General features: G+C 45.2%; 1 protein-coding gene across 3 annotated transcripts in view; it reads left to right on the top strand.

Annotated features, from left to right (window-relative positions):
- The window catches only part of LOC147887688 (uncharacterized), a 33733-nt gene that overhangs the window by 16101 nt on the left and 969 nt on the right, over positions 1-16663 (top strand). For 2 of the 3 annotated variants that reach the window (XM_087393892.1, XM_087393890.1), the window contains exon 2: positions 16468-16653. In XM_087393892.1, coding sequence (XP_087250018.1) covers positions 16468-16619 — 152 coding nt within the window. In that variant the 3' untranslated portion in view covers positions 16620-16653. The remainder of the gene's footprint in view (positions 1-16467; positions 16654-16663) is intronic. The other variant, XM_087393891.1, reaches the window with a different exon arrangement.

Genomic DNA, 16663 nt, shown 5'->3' with positions numbered 1-16663 from the left:
CTTGTATTCCGTGATAGATCGATTACGAATCTTTCTGTCACGAAATTCAAGAATACACTCAGGTTCGTGTGGAATAAAAGTCAAATCTGTAACTTCTATTATCTCGTGAGGAGAAACAAGTTGATCATCCGCACCCAAGACTTCTTTCAGTCTACTGACATGAAAGACTGGATGTACTTTAACATCAGGAGGCAATTCTAGTCGATATGCAACTGGTCCAATTCTTTTAATGACCTTGAATGGGCCACAGTATCTGGGGGATAATTTCGGAACCAAACCAGTACTTAGGCTCTTGGATTCCTTGGGAATTCGTAAATATACCATCGTTCCTTCAGAGTACTCTTTAGGTGAACGATGTCTATTAGCATAAAATCTGTCCCGATCTTGGGCACTTCTAATAGACTCCTTGGCAAACTGCAACATTTCCTGCATGTCTTGCAAGAAGTTCTTAGCAGCATCATTTTGAATTCCTTTTAATCCAACCATAACTGGTGACTTAGGTTGAAACCCGTACATAAGCATAAAAGGACTGTAACCAGTACTTGAATGCTTTGCACTGTTGTAAGCAAATTCTATCATAGGTAGATAATCTTCCCATGAATACTGTCTCTTAGATACATATGCCCGAAGCATGTCTTCAACCAACTGGTTAACCTTCTTTGTACTGCCATCGGATTGTGCATGATCCGAGGAACTCATACTTAGAGTAGTTTCTAACTTCTCAAAAACAAGTGTCCAAAAGTTACTTGTAAACTTTGAGTCCCTGTCACTGACTATGTCAGATGGCAAACCATACAGCTTAAATAAGTGGTCCACAAACTCGTGAGCCAGCTGAACAGCTGAAATAGTTGTTCTAGTAGGTAAGAATCTAGCCATTTTTGTCAAACGGTCAACTATGACCCAAATGGAGTCATGACCCTTGCGCGTTCGAGGCAAACCAGTAATAAAATCCATGGAAATACTTTCCCATTTATTACCTGGAATCTGTAATGGCTGTAATAACCCCGCGCTTCTAAGGCGTTCTGCCTTAGTAACCTGACAAATCCGGCAACCTACGACATAGTTCTCAACATATGCTTCACAAGAGACAGAGTCCTATGTATACCCGGATGTCCAGCACTAGGAGCATCATGACACTCCCAGAGAATCTTGGATTTAAGGTCCAGAACATCAGGCACACAAATCTTTTCATTCCTGAACAACAAGCCGTTCCTAATCATCCACTGACCTCCCGCCGCCTGTATCGTAGGTGGCACAATCCCCGAGTCCTGGTCAACCATGGAGCTCCCATCCTAGACTCTCTGCCAATAAGAACTGAAATGACTATCAGTTGCGTATAGCCCTCTCAAGGATCGAAATATGTCTGAGGATATTTTCGTAAATGACAGAGCATTTATAAACTTAACTCGACTTAAGGCATCCGCCACACTATTCAATGAACCCTTACGATAACGTATTTCAAAATCAAAATCTTGCATTAATTCTGCCCATCTAGCTTTCCGTCCCCTCAATTCAGATCCATGGCATAAAGTTCCTTTTCTAGTGTGGGCCAACGATATTGGGTGTCGTCTAGCTTCTTACTCTCGAAAGCTACAGGTCTGCCCTCTTGGAATAAAGCTGCCCCAATCGCATAATCACTCGCATCGGCCTCTAAAACATAAGGCCGGGTAGGATCGGGTAATGCAAGAACGGGTGCTTCCTTGATAGAAAACTTCAAGGTTTCAAAAGCCTTGTTCATTGCATCATTCCAAGAGATCGGCTGGGTAGACCTGCGTCCACGACCTTTCAATATGTTTGTCAGGGGTGCCGTGATATGTGAATAATCACGCACAGACTTCCGAAGAAATACCGTAAATCCTAGGAAAGAACGAAGTTGTTTCACAGTCTGAGGAATAGGCCATTCTAAAACCTTCTGGATACGATCCAGATCAATGCTAATTCCTTCAGAAGAAATCTTGTGTCCTAAGTAAATGATCTCCTTCATAAAGAAGTCACATTTACTCATCTTGGCATAGAGCTTATGCTGTCTTAGAATAGCTAAGACAATCCGGAGGTGTCCAATGTGATCCTCAAGCGTTCGACTATATACCAAGATGTCATCTAAGAACACTACAACAAATTTGCCCAGAAAATCCCTGAACAAATCGTTCATCATCTGCTGAAATGTGGCAGGAGCATTGGTCAAACCAAAAGGTAATACAAGAAACTCGTAGTGACCATACCTAGTTCGGAATGCGGTTCTATCTATGTGTTTTGCATAGATACGGATTTGGTGATAACCCGTACGCAAATCAATCTTAGTGAAATACTTCGCTCCAGCCAAACGGTCTATCAAATCATCGGAACGAGGTAGAGGGTATCGATTCTTAATTGTCACTTTATTTAATCGTTGATAATCTATACACATTCTCCAGGTAGAATCTTTCTTCTTTCTTAAGAAGACAGGTGCACCCCAAGGTGATTTACTTGGGCGTATATAGCCCATATTTAAGTAATCCTGTAGCTGGGTAGCTAACTCATCCTCCTCTAGCTGGCTCATCCTATAAGGTGGTACACTAATAGGTTGAGCCCCTGGGACTAAATCTATGCGATGATCTACTGCCCGTTCTGGAGGTAAACCTTCCGGCAGTTGAGCAGGGAATATATCCTTAAAACTATCTAACAACATTCTCAATTCACGGTGTTCAAACACACTAATCATTCTTGTTAATTACAGAGACAACAAATAAAGAAAGTGGAATCAAACACACTGATAGACATCATAATGAGAAGTGTTTAATATATTCCGAAGCTGCATCGCAGATACAATAGGTCCCTGAGAAGAGGGAATTTTATCACACTGAATACAAAATTGAGTGTCCTTATCTACAAAAGAAAGTGTATGCTCCGTCCATCCAATCTGAATATTGTGGGTTTTAAACCACTCTATTCCGATTAACAAGTCTACATGCTCCAGGTGCATAACATTATACATAACACGTAAGAACCCTTGTGTAGGCTTGAATTCGGATAGGAAGAGCTTCAACCTTGCGATCCCAAAACTGCTTCCTAGCTGGAAGCTGCACCTCATAGGTGTGATCGCTAGGTACTGTGGACAGCCCCATCTTCTGCACAAATTTGTAATTAATAAAGTTGTGAGAGCTGCCTGGATCAAAGAGAATGTAAACCTGTTGGTCCCTAACTTCTCCATAAACCATAAACTCGGAAAAGATCATGGGAACCAAACAACGAAGTATTGAAAGTGCAATTACAAGAAAGTGGGCAGGTAATGATATTTACAGAAATACCTGTCATCGAAACTTGGTTCGCTCCCTTGGGTTTGGTACCTGGACCCGCCTGGAGCTTCGGTCCGAGTGCTAATTTTTTATTCTTGCGCTTTGGACACTCATTCTTGGTGTGGCCCCGCTCCTCGCAGTAAAAGCAACGTCCTTCTTTCTTAAGCTTTAATGTGCGAAGGAAACGGGCTCGACCATTCTTTGCCTGAGTCAAGTGTTTCTTGGAGGTGTTGTTCGTAGACTTCGTCTCCCCGGTACCAGTCGTAGGCTGAAAGAACTTGCGTTTGTTCTTTCCACTCGTGTCGGAAACTGTAGTTGCCTTTGCACCGGCCATGGTATCATCATAAATACGCGCGTAATTCATGGCCTCTTGCAACGTTGTACATTTGTTGTTCTTGATTTGCAACTTGTACGAGTCTGGCAAACCATCCACAAAGAAACCTAACAAGGTCACTGGATCCATCTTTGTGGCCCTGGTCTGCAGATCTCGAAACCTTTGAAGATAAACTTCAAATGACAAGTTCAGCTTTGACATATTGAGGGCTTTAAGTTTAGTTATTTCTGTATATATTCATTTCAAATCAAATTTCAGATATGTCTGATTCTGCAAATCCCGAGTTCACCATGGGAGAACAGGATTTGGATTACACTCCTGTGGGAGAGGAAGATCAGGGTCTTTATGACGATCTGATTACGAAGAAGGCCTTCAGTGAATTCACCACTGCTCTGGATGGAAAATTCGAGCAGGTTAATGCGAATCGGGGTTGGCACAACAACTCCAAGGGATTCAAGCGACTCTCACTCTTCTGGCTAGCACTGTGCAGGCACTCACGCATGTGGATGCCATGGCTTCAGTGCTAGGTCCAAACATAACTCCAGACCCTTTCCCGGGAGATCAAAAGTCTCGAAGTAAGGAGGTGGTTGACACTTGGTTACACAAGTGGCAGGTACACTTCCAGTTCCACCCGTACCCAGATGAGAAGAAAATCCAGCTTGCAGCCGGTTTCATGTCAGGTAAGGCTCTGCTATGGTGGAAGGAACTCCAACCTAAGCCGGATACATGGATAGATTTCGAAGGGGTCTTCAGGAAGGAGTTCCTGAAGAAGGAGGACGATTATGATATCGTTGGCGAGTGAATCGAAGCTGAAAGGAGAGTGGAGCAGAAAAAAACCATCCCAAGAGATGCTGACGGAAGAAGATGCTGAAAATTGGCGAACCATGGGCGCAATAAACCCGGAGTCTTCCTCTTGCTGAATTTGCTGCAGGCTGCAGTGTACGGAATTCTGCAGCAATCCGTACAGTACGAAATCCTCCTGCTGACCGTACAGGTGACGCAATCAGTTCGGATGGCTGACGTGGTTGTACGGTTGCTGACGCGATCCGTACGGTTGCTGACGCGATCCGTACGGTTGCTGATGTGATCTGTACGGACGCTGATGCAGTCCGTACGGTTGCTGATGCAAGCTGTACAGATGTTGACGCAGTCCGTACAGTTGGTGACGCAGATGTACGGAAGCTGGCGCGGGAGTACGGCAGATGACGCTGGCTGTCCCGAATCCTGATGGCGCAATCAACGACGATGGCGGGGAGGGCTGCTTGCACAAGGCTATGGCTGAGCTTGGGACCTTGCCAAGCTATATAGGGAATAGGGCAGCCAAATTAGGAAGCCCTGCTTCTCAGAAAGGCTCACCCTCCCAACTTTGGAGGGTGGTGCTTTTTTCGAAAAAAGCAGCACCTCCCACAGGGTGGCCGCACCCTGTTCCAGCCCCTTGAGCCTCTCCCTGCCCTGGCCGAAACTCCTTCCAGCCATGGCGCACCAACACAGCCTCACGCCTCTGCATTCTCGACCCCCACGCAGCCCCGATCAGCCACGATCTGCACCCCTGTCACTCAGCTCCTCTATCGCCTCTTCTTCCTGCACCTCCGCTCTCTCCCAGCTATGCTCATCCTTCTCTGTCCTAAACCCTTCAGTAAATTCGAATCACTCTCTCTCTTTCTCCTACCTTTTCCCTACATTCTGACCACCCCTGATAACCCATGAACCAAGCAGAATTTGCAGCAGCAAATTTTGAATTTTAGGGCATACCTGGAGGAAGAAATCGTCCAAAGTTTCCGCATCAGAAATTCCTACCTCAGGAGCTGGCTCTGATACCAACTGACACGTCCCAGCACTCCTGAAACCTCTGATCTGCAAACAAACACACTCAACGTGAGAAACTGAGCAGGCTGCTCACCACCCAACCATGACATCTACGGGATGTGATCCCGAATCAGGAGATGTCCCCTCCGAGCCACGAGCTGAGCTACTGGCACGAACTCCCAATCAGATCCAAACCAGCCTGGTGTCCCATACCACCAGGTGGCGCTGTGAAGCCTGGGATCTGCCACTGGGCCTTGGGCTACGCTAAGATGCAGGCGCGTGTCCGCGACTCAATCCAGGATCAGACCTAGCACATGGGAACGAAACTTGCTCCCATCGGCTCTCTGAGAACCGAACCCCCTGGGCCCCTTATATAGACTCGGGCCCCAAGCGCCAAAAATAGCGAAGACCTATAAATAGTTCGTACCCTTGCCACTCAACCCAAGAATCAAGCCTGCCTAGCTCTAAGCCTCCCCAGGTTACCTGAGCTAGTCTTGTGTACCCAGTACACGTCAGATACTAATCCGTGCACATGACAGCCCCGGTTCCATGGGAGTGGATATAGGCTTGCAATCATGCATGTTGAATCTGTCCAAGAGCTTTTGAACATACTTGGACTGAGTCATAACAATGCCACGTTTCTCTTGAATAAACTGGATCCCCAAAAGAAATGTAACAAGCCCAAGTCTGACATATCAAATGTAGCTTTTAATTGGACTTTGAACTCTGCAATTACTTCCTCATTTGATCCGGTGAGCAGCATGTCATCTACATAAAGAATGATGACCAAAATATCCCCCCCATCCTTCTTGATGTAGAGGGTGCTCTCAGTTGGACTATTGTGCCGCCCCTTGCTGGTTAGAAAGGCATCAATTTTTGCATACCATGCACCTGGGGCTTGCTTCAGCCCATACAAAGCTTTATTCAGCTTGCATACCTGGTGTGCATTTCCTGAAATTTCAAAGCCCGGAGGTTGTTTGACATAAACCTCTTCCAACAAGTCTCCATAAACACTTCTGATTTTGCCTTGAGACCATAGACCCAAGTGTAGTTGGTAAAGTCATCTATGAATGTAACAAAATAGAGATAACCCCCAAAAGCAGGTGTCCTCATGGGATCGCAGACATCACTATGATTAAGCTGTAATTTCCATGTAGCTTTCACTGCACCATCCTTTTTGAAGGGAAGTCTATGCATTTTGCCAAGAATGCAGCCTTCACATGCATGAGGAGGAGACTCCGAAGGAGGCAATGCATCAACCATATCATGCCTCTGAAGTGTCATTAACCTACCATAGTTCATGTGTCCATACCTGGCATGCCATAACTCCGCATTCTGCATCGCAGCAGTGGGAGTGCTAACTGATAATGCAAGATGGGATCTTTTTTCATATACATCAAGCTGAAAAAGACCCCGATATAAAGTGCCAGACAACATCAAAGCATAGTCATTTTCTTTGTCTCTGACCTCACACTTGTCATCATAAAAAACAACTTGAAATCCTCCTCTATTGAGTGAGGACACTGAAAGCAAATTCTTATTTATCCCTGGCACATAGAGTACATCTGAAATTTTGAAATTTGTGCCATCAGTGGATGTGAGAATAATGTCTCCCACTCCACACACTGAATAAGAAGAATTATTCGCACAAGTTACCTTCTTCTTGGTGGGTGAAGAATGTAGAGTTACAAACAGACTCTTCTTGGAAGTGATGTGCTTTGAAGCACCATTGTCAAAATACCAAGTATGAAGTGTCTCATCAACACTAAAGGAGCATTCATCCTTTGAAGGATCGTAACTGCAAGTCAAGAAAGCATATGGGTCATCATCTTTAGTGGCTGTTGATAGGGGTAAGAGAGGAGAGGAAGTGAGCAAGAGAGTGAGAGTGAGAGAGACACAATAGTGCGGGTGTGAAGTAATGAGTGAGCCACACCACAAACTCACTTATGTTATATTAGGATTAGGTTTATTCTATGACTGTCTTAAGACAGTCATAGGTGTCCTATCTTTAATTCTTTTAATTAAGGGTAGGCAATGTGCCTTTACCCCAACAACCTCCCACCTAAAGGCCAATGTGCCAAAAGGGGAGAAAAGAATAAAAATTACAGCAATATACAGTTACTGTATACTAGACCATAAAGTAAGAATGGTCTGATCCTAATCCCATGATGTGGCGGCAATGTGCAAACCGCTCTGTAGGCAAGCTCTTAGTGAGCAAATCTGCAGGATTATCATCAGTATGTACTTTCACAAGCTCAAGACGCTTGTCTTCCAGTACCTCCCTGATGAAATGATATTTCACTTCTATGTGCTTGGTCTTCTGATGAAAGACCGGATTCTTTGCCAACATGATAGCACTCTGACTATCACAATGCAAAACTGGCATATCTCCTGTAATGCCCAAATCTCCCACCAGCCGAGTAAGCCATATTGCTTCCTTGCAAGCCTCAGTGGCTGCAACATATTCAGCTTCTGTGGTTGACAGTGCAACGCATTTCTGCAACCGAGACACCCATGATATAGCACCTCCTGCAAATGTGAAAATATAACCGGTAGTAGATTTCCGGTTATCTGCATTCCCTGCATAGTCTGAATCTGTAAAACCATGCACCAATGCATCCTGCCTACCATAGCATATGCACAAGTCTTTGGTACCCTTGAGATACCTCAAGACACCTTTCACTGCTTCCCAGTGCCTCTTGCCTGGATTTGCCATATACCTGCTGATGACTCCCACCGCAAAAGCAATATCCGGACGAGTGGCAACCATGGCATACATCAAAGATCCAACTGCAGATGCATACGGAACCTTGGCCATTTCAGCCTTATCAACATCTGATCTGGGGCTGTCCTTACTGCTGAGTTTTAAATGTGGAGGCAACGGGGTACTAATGGACTTCCCCCCCTCCATTTTAAACCTCTGCAGTACTTTGTCAATATACTCTTTCTGTGACAGAAACAAAAGTCCCTTGGACCTGTCACGAGTAATACGCATGCCAAGAATATGATTTGCATCACCCAAGTCTTTCATGTCAAAAGACTTATGCAGTTGTTTTTTCAAAGCAGTAATCTCATGCTGAGATTTACTGGCAATAAGCATGTCATCCACATATAGAATGAGTAGCATCAAACTGCCATCCTTTGCCCGTTTGGTGTATAAGCAATGATCGGTCTCACACCGAAGATACCCTTGGGACTGCATGAAGGCATCAAACTTCTTGTACCATTCTCTTGGTGCCTGCTTGAGTCCATACAAGCTCCTTTTGAGCTTACACACAAGCTGCTCTTTCCCTTTAACAGCATATCCCTCTGGCTGACTCATATAGATCTCATCATGGAGATCTCCGTGAAGAAAAGCTGTCTTCACATCCATCTGACATAAATCCATGTCATCATGAGCAACAAGAGCTAACACTGCTCTCAAAGTAGTCATCTTGACTACAGGGGAAAAAATCTCATCAAAATCAATGCCCTTCTCCTGCTTAAATCCCTTGGCAACCAATCTGGCCTTATACCGAGGTAAAGCATTTGAATCCACTTTGACTTTGTAAACCCACTTGCATGGCAAAACCTTTCTGCCTGCAGGTAACTGCACCAAGTCCCATGTATCATTCTGAAGTAGGGAGTCCATTTCTGATTGCATGGCTTTCTCCCACTTCTTTTTCTCTGCTCTTCCCATAGCTTCCTTGAAGCTGGAAGGCTCACCACAATCTGTCAACATGATAAAATCAGCCACATTATTGGCTCCTGGAACAAACCTGACAGGAGGCCGTTGTGCACGGGAGCTCCTCCTAACAAAATGTTCCGGATTAGGCTGCTGTCCAGCCTGTTCTTCATGAATGACAGGTGGCTGTACCACCATATCTGGCTGTGCTACAGCTTCATCTGCTGGCATATCCAGTGGTACATCATTGGCAAAATCATCTGGCTGATTTCCAGCCTGTATACCCTCTTGAACAGGGTGATCTGCAGCAGGCTGCTGCTGCATATAAATGGGCATTCTTGGCTGTCCAACATCATCATAAATAACCCTCCTGTATTCTACAGGTTGCACGGGTTCCTTGTGTACACTATCTTCTTTAAAGATGACATCATTGCTGCATATAATCTTCCGTTTAACGGGATCCCATAACCTGTACCCCATTTCACCTTCATCACCATATCCCATAAAGATGCATCTGATAGACTTTGGATCTAGTTTGGTGCGGAGATCTTTGCGTACATGAGCAAAGCACTCGCAGCCAAATACCCGTAAGTGCTTGTATGAGGGTGGCTTGCCAGACCACACCTCCTCTGGCACTTTCAACTCCAAAGCCTTATTTGGTGACCTGTTAATAATGTGAACTGCTGTTTGCACGGCTTCTGCCCAAAAGCCATGGGGTAATGCAGCATAAGACAACATACATCGAACCTTCTCCTGAACAGTTCGATTCATCCGCTCACTTGCACCATTTTGAGATGCATTATGAGGGGCTGTGAGTTCCTGTTTGATGCCCTTAGCTTGGCAAAACTGCACAAAAGCATGTGACACATACTCACCCCCATTATCGGATCTGAGGCATTTCAGCCTACGACCTGTCCGATTCTCCACTTGAGCGACAAATCTCTTGAAAGCATCTAGGGCATCTCCCTTATGCTTCAAGAAATAGACCCACACCTTACGTGTGGCATCATCAATGAAAGTAATAAAATATTTGGCACCCCCTAGTGATAACTGTGGCATCTCACACAAATCAGTGTGCACTAGATCAAGTGGTGCTCTATTCTGAGGAGTTCTCCTCCTATGAGAAGTCACAGAATGCTTGCCAAAAATACAATGATCACAAGTAGGCAAATCTGAAAAAGAGAGAGGCGGCAGATAACCCAAACGTGACAGTTCTTGCATTCCCTTAACAGACATGTGTCCCAACCGGCTATGCCACAATGAAACCTTTGGCAGCTCGGTTATGGCAACAACATGATTACCCACACTGGAAACATAAAGAGGGTACAAGGTATCACTCTTAAAACCCTCAGCCACTACAGTATGGCCATCAGTAATCACCCATTTGGAATCTCCAAATGTGGTGTGGTAACCACTGTCATCCAATAAGCCAGTGCTAATCAGATTTTTCTTGATTTGCGGCACATGGCGAACACCATCAAGCATAAATGACTGTCCATCAGGAAGTACTATCTGTATACTGCCAATCCCTGCAATCTGACATGCATAGTTGTTCCCAAGATGAACAACTCCATGAGTACCTGTGTAGGAAGTAAACCACTCCCTATGAGGTGTAACATGAAAAGAGGCACCTGAATCCAAGAGCCAGGTATGCATGTCATGGCCATCAATAACCAAAGCATGTGCTATTACAGCAGAAGAGCATAAAACATCATGTATGTCACTGTCACTGTCCTCTGCTGCAACATTCACTGCATCCAAGTCATCTGCCTTGGCCTTGCCTTTGCCTTTGCTTGCATTTCCTGCATCCTTCGTTTCAGCCTTCTTGGCTTTCTGATCCCGTATGAACTTGAAGCACTTCGACTTCACATGTCACTTCTTGCCACAATAAAAGCATTCAATGTCCTTTTTGCCACGGGACTGACTACGGGATTTGGACTTACTAGCAGATCTCCCCTTCTGCTGAGTCCTGCCTCTGTCCTGTACCTGCAAAGCACTTGAAGACTTGCTGCCCGCATTATTCTTCCTGCTCATCTCCTCCATAAGGAGAGAGCTCTCTACATCAGCATAAATAAGAGTGGCATTTGAGTTTGACAGGGTGGTCTTGAAAGTGTCCCAACTCTCAGGAAGAGTACACAACAAGAAAGTAGCCTTGAACTCCTCATCAAGGTTCAACCCCTGTGCAATCAGCTGTGTAAAGATAGCATTGAACTCACTCAAGTGTGAGGTCATAGCTGTACCTTCCTTCATGCGAAGATCGACCAGCTTCTTCAGCCAATAAACCTTACTGGCTGAGCTCTTTTGGGCATACAGTTCTTCTAGTCTTTGCCATAGACCATAAGAGGTCTTTTCAGCCTGTACATTGAACACAAGAGTGTCTGAAATAGTGAGCATGATAGCTGCCCTCGCAGACAGATCAAGCTCTTCCCAGTCATCAGCTGCCATATCAGATGGCTTGACACCCTTTACCCTTATGGGCTTAGCAATCTTCTTTAACAGAAGAACATTCAAGCACTGTTCTGCCCATAATGCATAGTTATGCGCTCCTTCCAGTTTCTTTATGTTCAGAATTGAAGAATCACCTCCTCCTGATGCCATATCAGATGAGGAAAGTACCTGACTCCCTGGAAGTAAAAAGACTAAATAAAAAGTTCTGATTTCTCAGAAAAGCCTGCTCTATTCAAGAGCCAGAAGCACTCTCAAAGGTGCTGTTTTTACTGTCAGTAAAATCTGCAGCAAAACAGTAAATGTCCCTGCAAATACTGTACCTTCTGACAAACTGTTCTGAGCTCAAAAAAGCATAAAAACAGTAATTTCAGACTGCTGCTGCTGCTCAACAAGAGCTTAACAGTGCATAATTATCTGACAAAACCACCAACACTGCTGTAAACACTGCTGTACTGACTGTACTGATCACTTCTCCCACCTCAGATGAGGTATGTCACTGACTCAAATTGCAGAAACCACTTGACAGACACCCCAAAAAACAGTAAGTGACCCTTCAGCCTGTCACAAAAACCTGCAACAGTAAATGGGATAAATCCCAAGCAATCACCCTTATACCAAGGGGAGAAAATGCATCTGAAGATCTCTGTCGGTAACCCAAGTGCTGTCAAACAAAGTCTGGGCAAAAGCCCCTTGATCTGACACCTGAACCAAGTGGAGAACACCTCAACACTGAGGTAGCATGCAATATGAAAATCTCTCTGACAAAATCATCCACCAGTGTAATGCATATACTGCCCTGTGTAGAAATGACATACACAGATCCCAACGTACAAACACTCAATGAGGAACCTTTTGAGCACTGTCAACGATGGACAGTTAGGGACCGAGTAAACTCGATGCGCCCTGGCCAAGCGTGGCTCAACTGAGGTTCTCTGAGTGTTGCACAAGAAATGTGATCTGCAAGAAAATGTCTCCTCAACACTGCGGAAATCAAGACAAAAGTGTGCTCTCTGGCACCACACTGCCTCAAGGCATACAATGCATCACCTTCCGGGCAAAAGCCCTATGATCTGCTCACCTGTAAACTGAGATTCAAACCCAGTAAAAGCATATGTCCTCTTGCAAAATCAGGGCATTACCTTGCCAGAACAAAATAACTGTGCAATCAACCACACACTGTGGTTCTCATCACCTCAAGCACGAGATGAATGAAAGTACTTGCTGTACTTTCAAGATAACACAGTTTTGTGAACTGAAAAATGACCCTGAATCAAGAGGAATGAAGAGCAGAATGCTCTTTCTCCTTTCTTTCTTCCCCAAACAAAAATGTACCTTTTGTACTTTCGTACTTGCTGTACTTGTGCAAAAGCCAGATCCAAGGAGAGAAGTTGCCTCTGACACAGATCCCGAAAACAAGAAAATGTACCTCCCTGCTGCACAAAATCAGAAGCAGCTCCCTGCTGAAAGACCTGTCAACGGACAGTACGGTACAGGGCCGTCCGTACAGTTGTACAGACGTACGGCCACCGTACGGCTGTACGGCGCCGTACAGATGAAGCAGATGTACGGTGCGCGAGCCTGCGCCTGCGCCTGCGCCTACGCTACCCCCTGCGAAATGGCAAGCTGCTTCACTGCCCTGCCTTGCGCGATGCGCCGCCTGGCCCTGCCTGCTCACTGCGCCGCCTGGCTCTGCCTGCTCGATGCGCCCGCGCCGCTGCTCAAAGCCCTTTTCTGCCTACAGCCTTGCGACGCCCGTCCGTACGGATGTACGGACGACGTACGTCCGTACGGCGGGCTAGGTAGACAGGGGTTAGGCTAGGGAGTGGAGTAGGGAGAGTAGGATAGGGAGAGGAGGCTTGGGAGGGGAGGCTCTGATACCAGTTGATAGGGGTAAGAGAGGAGAGGAAGTGAGCAAGAGAGTGAGAGTGAGAGAGACACAATAGTGCGGGTGTGAAGTAATGAGTGAGCCACACCACAAACTCACTTATGTTATATTAGGATTAGGTTTATTCTATGACTGTCTTAAGACAGTCATAGGTGTCCTATCTTTAATTCTTTTAATTAAGGGTAGGCAATGTGCCTTTACCCCAACAGCTGTAATATTAGAACTACCCACTGAAAAATCTGAAGTGCAAGACAAAAGGCGTAGTGCTCTTCAACCAAGTTGGCTGCAACATCTCCTCCATCATGAGAATGTGGAACTGATGCATTTGACACAGCCATACCGGAATTCCTTTTCTTCTCTTTGGCTATGGGCTTCTTGCACTCTCCAATATAATGACCTGAATTTTTGCAATAATGACAGATGCCCTTCTTTTTTTGCTTATTTGTATTGCCTTATAAGAAGGCTGTCCAGAATCAGCTTTATGCTGATGTGTGGGCTGATTGGCATGTGGCTTTTGCTATCCTTTACCCTTGGGCTTGAACTTGGAGAGCATAGCATGCTCGCCAGCCCGGGTTGCCATATTTCTACGAGTTTGTTCCTCCTTCAACAGAAGTCCTACCAACTCGTGAAAGGAGAGAGGATTGCTGCCCCCCCTCAATGATAAATTCAGCGAGGTGTGGAAACCGAGATAGGACTCAGGAAGAGAGTTCAGAGTGGTGGTGATCATCTCTGAATCCGGAATGACTTCATCAATACTCAGCAATTGTTCCCTGAGGTCCTGAAGCTTTGTGAGGTGAGAATTCATGGAATCTCCCTCCTCCATATGTGTATGGGAAAGTTCTCGCTTCAGAAAGGAAACCCTGGCATCATTTCTTGCTGCAAACATACTCTCTATTATCTCCCAAGCTGCCATAGATGTCTTGCATGACCGAATATGAGGTATAATGAACCTCTTGACAGAAAGAGAAATTACTGCAAGAGCTTGTGCATCTCTAGAGTCCCATCTTTTCTGTTCTGCTGTGGGAGCTCCTGGAGTGGCTGCTCCAACCACCTGTGTTGCATTTATACCTCTACCCCTGCCTCCAGCTGTAGGAGTGACAGGTGTAGTAGTTGTATGTGGTCTTGCTTCATCCCCATTGACATAATCCCAAAGATGTCTGCTAACCAAGATATTGCGAACCATGAAACTCCTCTAGGAGTAGTTGGTGCCATCCAACTTATCCTCCTGTGTTAGAACCCCGAACACCTCATTGGAGTTGTTCTGAGCCATTTATACTAGAAAATATTAGAAAATACAGCAAACTAACCAAGTGAAATCCCTTCCTGGGATATAAAATGCACAAGTAAAATCTGCAAAGAAAAAGCTGCCCACAGTGGCAAATACTGTCACAGCCTGTCAAAGGCTCAGAATGCACTTCAATTGTCCTGCAAATGCTCTCCAATGTCACTCAAAAATACCTGCAACAGTCCCAAAATGCTTGTACACTGCCAAATTGCATTAGAATGCCAAAAGCCCCAATTTCATCAGGGAAATTGCATCCAAAAGAGGGCAAATTGCCTGAAAGCCCTAAAAAATGCAAGAAATTGCTGTGTAAAGCAAAAAGCCCCAAATTTTTGCAAGAAATTGCAACTGAAAAAGGGGCAAATTGTCTGAAAGCCCCAATTTGCATTTTATCTGCAAAAGAAGTAAATTCTACTGCGAATGTGTCCAAATGAAAATTTCCAAGTGCTCAGATGTGACTCAAACTGAGTTTTAAAAAAATCCCAAATTGCTTGTACACTGCCAAAGCCTCAAATGTTGAGCTGAAATTGAGCCAAATTTCACCCAAAAAGCAATTCTGTCCAGAATGCAGACAAGTCCCAAATTTCTGCTAAAAAGCTTGACTGCAAATGAAAAACGAATTTGCAGATACCACTTTACGTCAAATGAACCTGTGCATCAACGAAATCCAATTGATGGATTGAGCCTGTACAAACAATAGCGTTCAAACGATGCTTGTAGGTATTGGAGTTGATGGCGTGGCGCACGTACGGTTGAAGCAAGTAGTATAGGTTATAGGTACCGTACGGAAGCCTTGCGCTGTTGTATGGCAAAGTGCAGATTTGAAAGCCGTACACCGTACGGAAGTTGTACGGCTGCTTGTGTGCAGGTGCTATCACCATACGGTGCTGATGTAGGTACAGCTGTATGGATGAGCAGGTACCAAGGTACGGTGGTTGATTCGAAACGGAGCGTACGGCACTGATTCGTACTGCTGATTTGTACAGACGATGAGCAGACGGCTGTACGGTCCAGGAGCGCAAGTTGTACGGCAGAGTGTACGACACCTAGAGGTTGGTGTGCAAGTTGAGCTACGTGAGCTTGGGAGCTGAAGTAGAAGATGTGGGAGCTAGTCCAGAAAGCAGGAGCTCAGGATCTAAGAGCACTCTCACACACGGACAATGGTAGAAGTCCGGGGAGAGAAGCAGATGCTCTGATACCAAATGTGAGAGAGAAGAGTGAGAGAGCAAGAGAGCTGAACGTAACGTTGCAATAGATGAAGTGACTAATGCAAGAAGAGGGAAAGGTTTTGTCTAAGTGACAAAACCTTGTCTACTTATTACATTACATTGGTCACTGCTAGAATATAATAATAATTCTAACAAAATAAAGGTAAACAAAAGTGCAAGCAGCAACAACATTAGAGCCGGAGCAAAACACAAAAGTGTGCGAGGCCTGAACAGGAGGGGCTGAGCGAAAACCTGAGCAGAAGGTTTAAGCAAAGAGAGGGGGAGAGGAGCTCGGCAGGAGAGCTTGAGTCGACTGAGCGCCACTTGAGCGAAGAGAGAGCCCGAGTCAATGGAAGTGAGAAGAATAGTGGCGGGGGAGAGAGCGTTGCCTAAGCGAAAGAGCGCTTGAGTAGACGAAGAGGGAGAGGAAACGCCTGAGAGAGAGAGAGAGAGAGAGAGAGAGAGAGTTATTTGTTATGATTGCCTTAAATATTGCACAGAGAGAGAGAGAGAGAGAGAGAGAGAGAGAGAGAGTTATTTGTTATGATTTTCTTAAATATTGCAGAGAAGGAAGCTGTCAAGAAAGGCCAAACAACAGCTATCATTACGGGTGCTATTGCAGTTCTCCTTGGGGTTGCATACCTCATTTTAGTGCAGCTTTTGGATTCTCGTGGAGTCAATCTTGTGCCACCACCTCCTGAAGCTTTTGATCCCTAGTGTCAAGGGTATAATGACTGAGGTTGGTGCAATGGTACTACATC

Source organism: Dipteris shenzhenensis, chromosome 22 (genome assembly GCF_047967505.1).
Source record: "Dipteris shenzhenensis isolate YYH24624 ecotype China chromosome 22, Dip_SZ_1.0, whole genome shotgun sequence".
Classification (NCBI taxonomy): Eukaryota; Viridiplantae; Streptophyta; class Polypodiopsida; order Gleicheniales; family Dipteridaceae; genus Dipteris; species Dipteris shenzhenensis.
The sequence above is the reverse complement of the archived record's forward strand: the minus strand, read 5'-3'. Positions and strand labels throughout refer to the sequence as shown.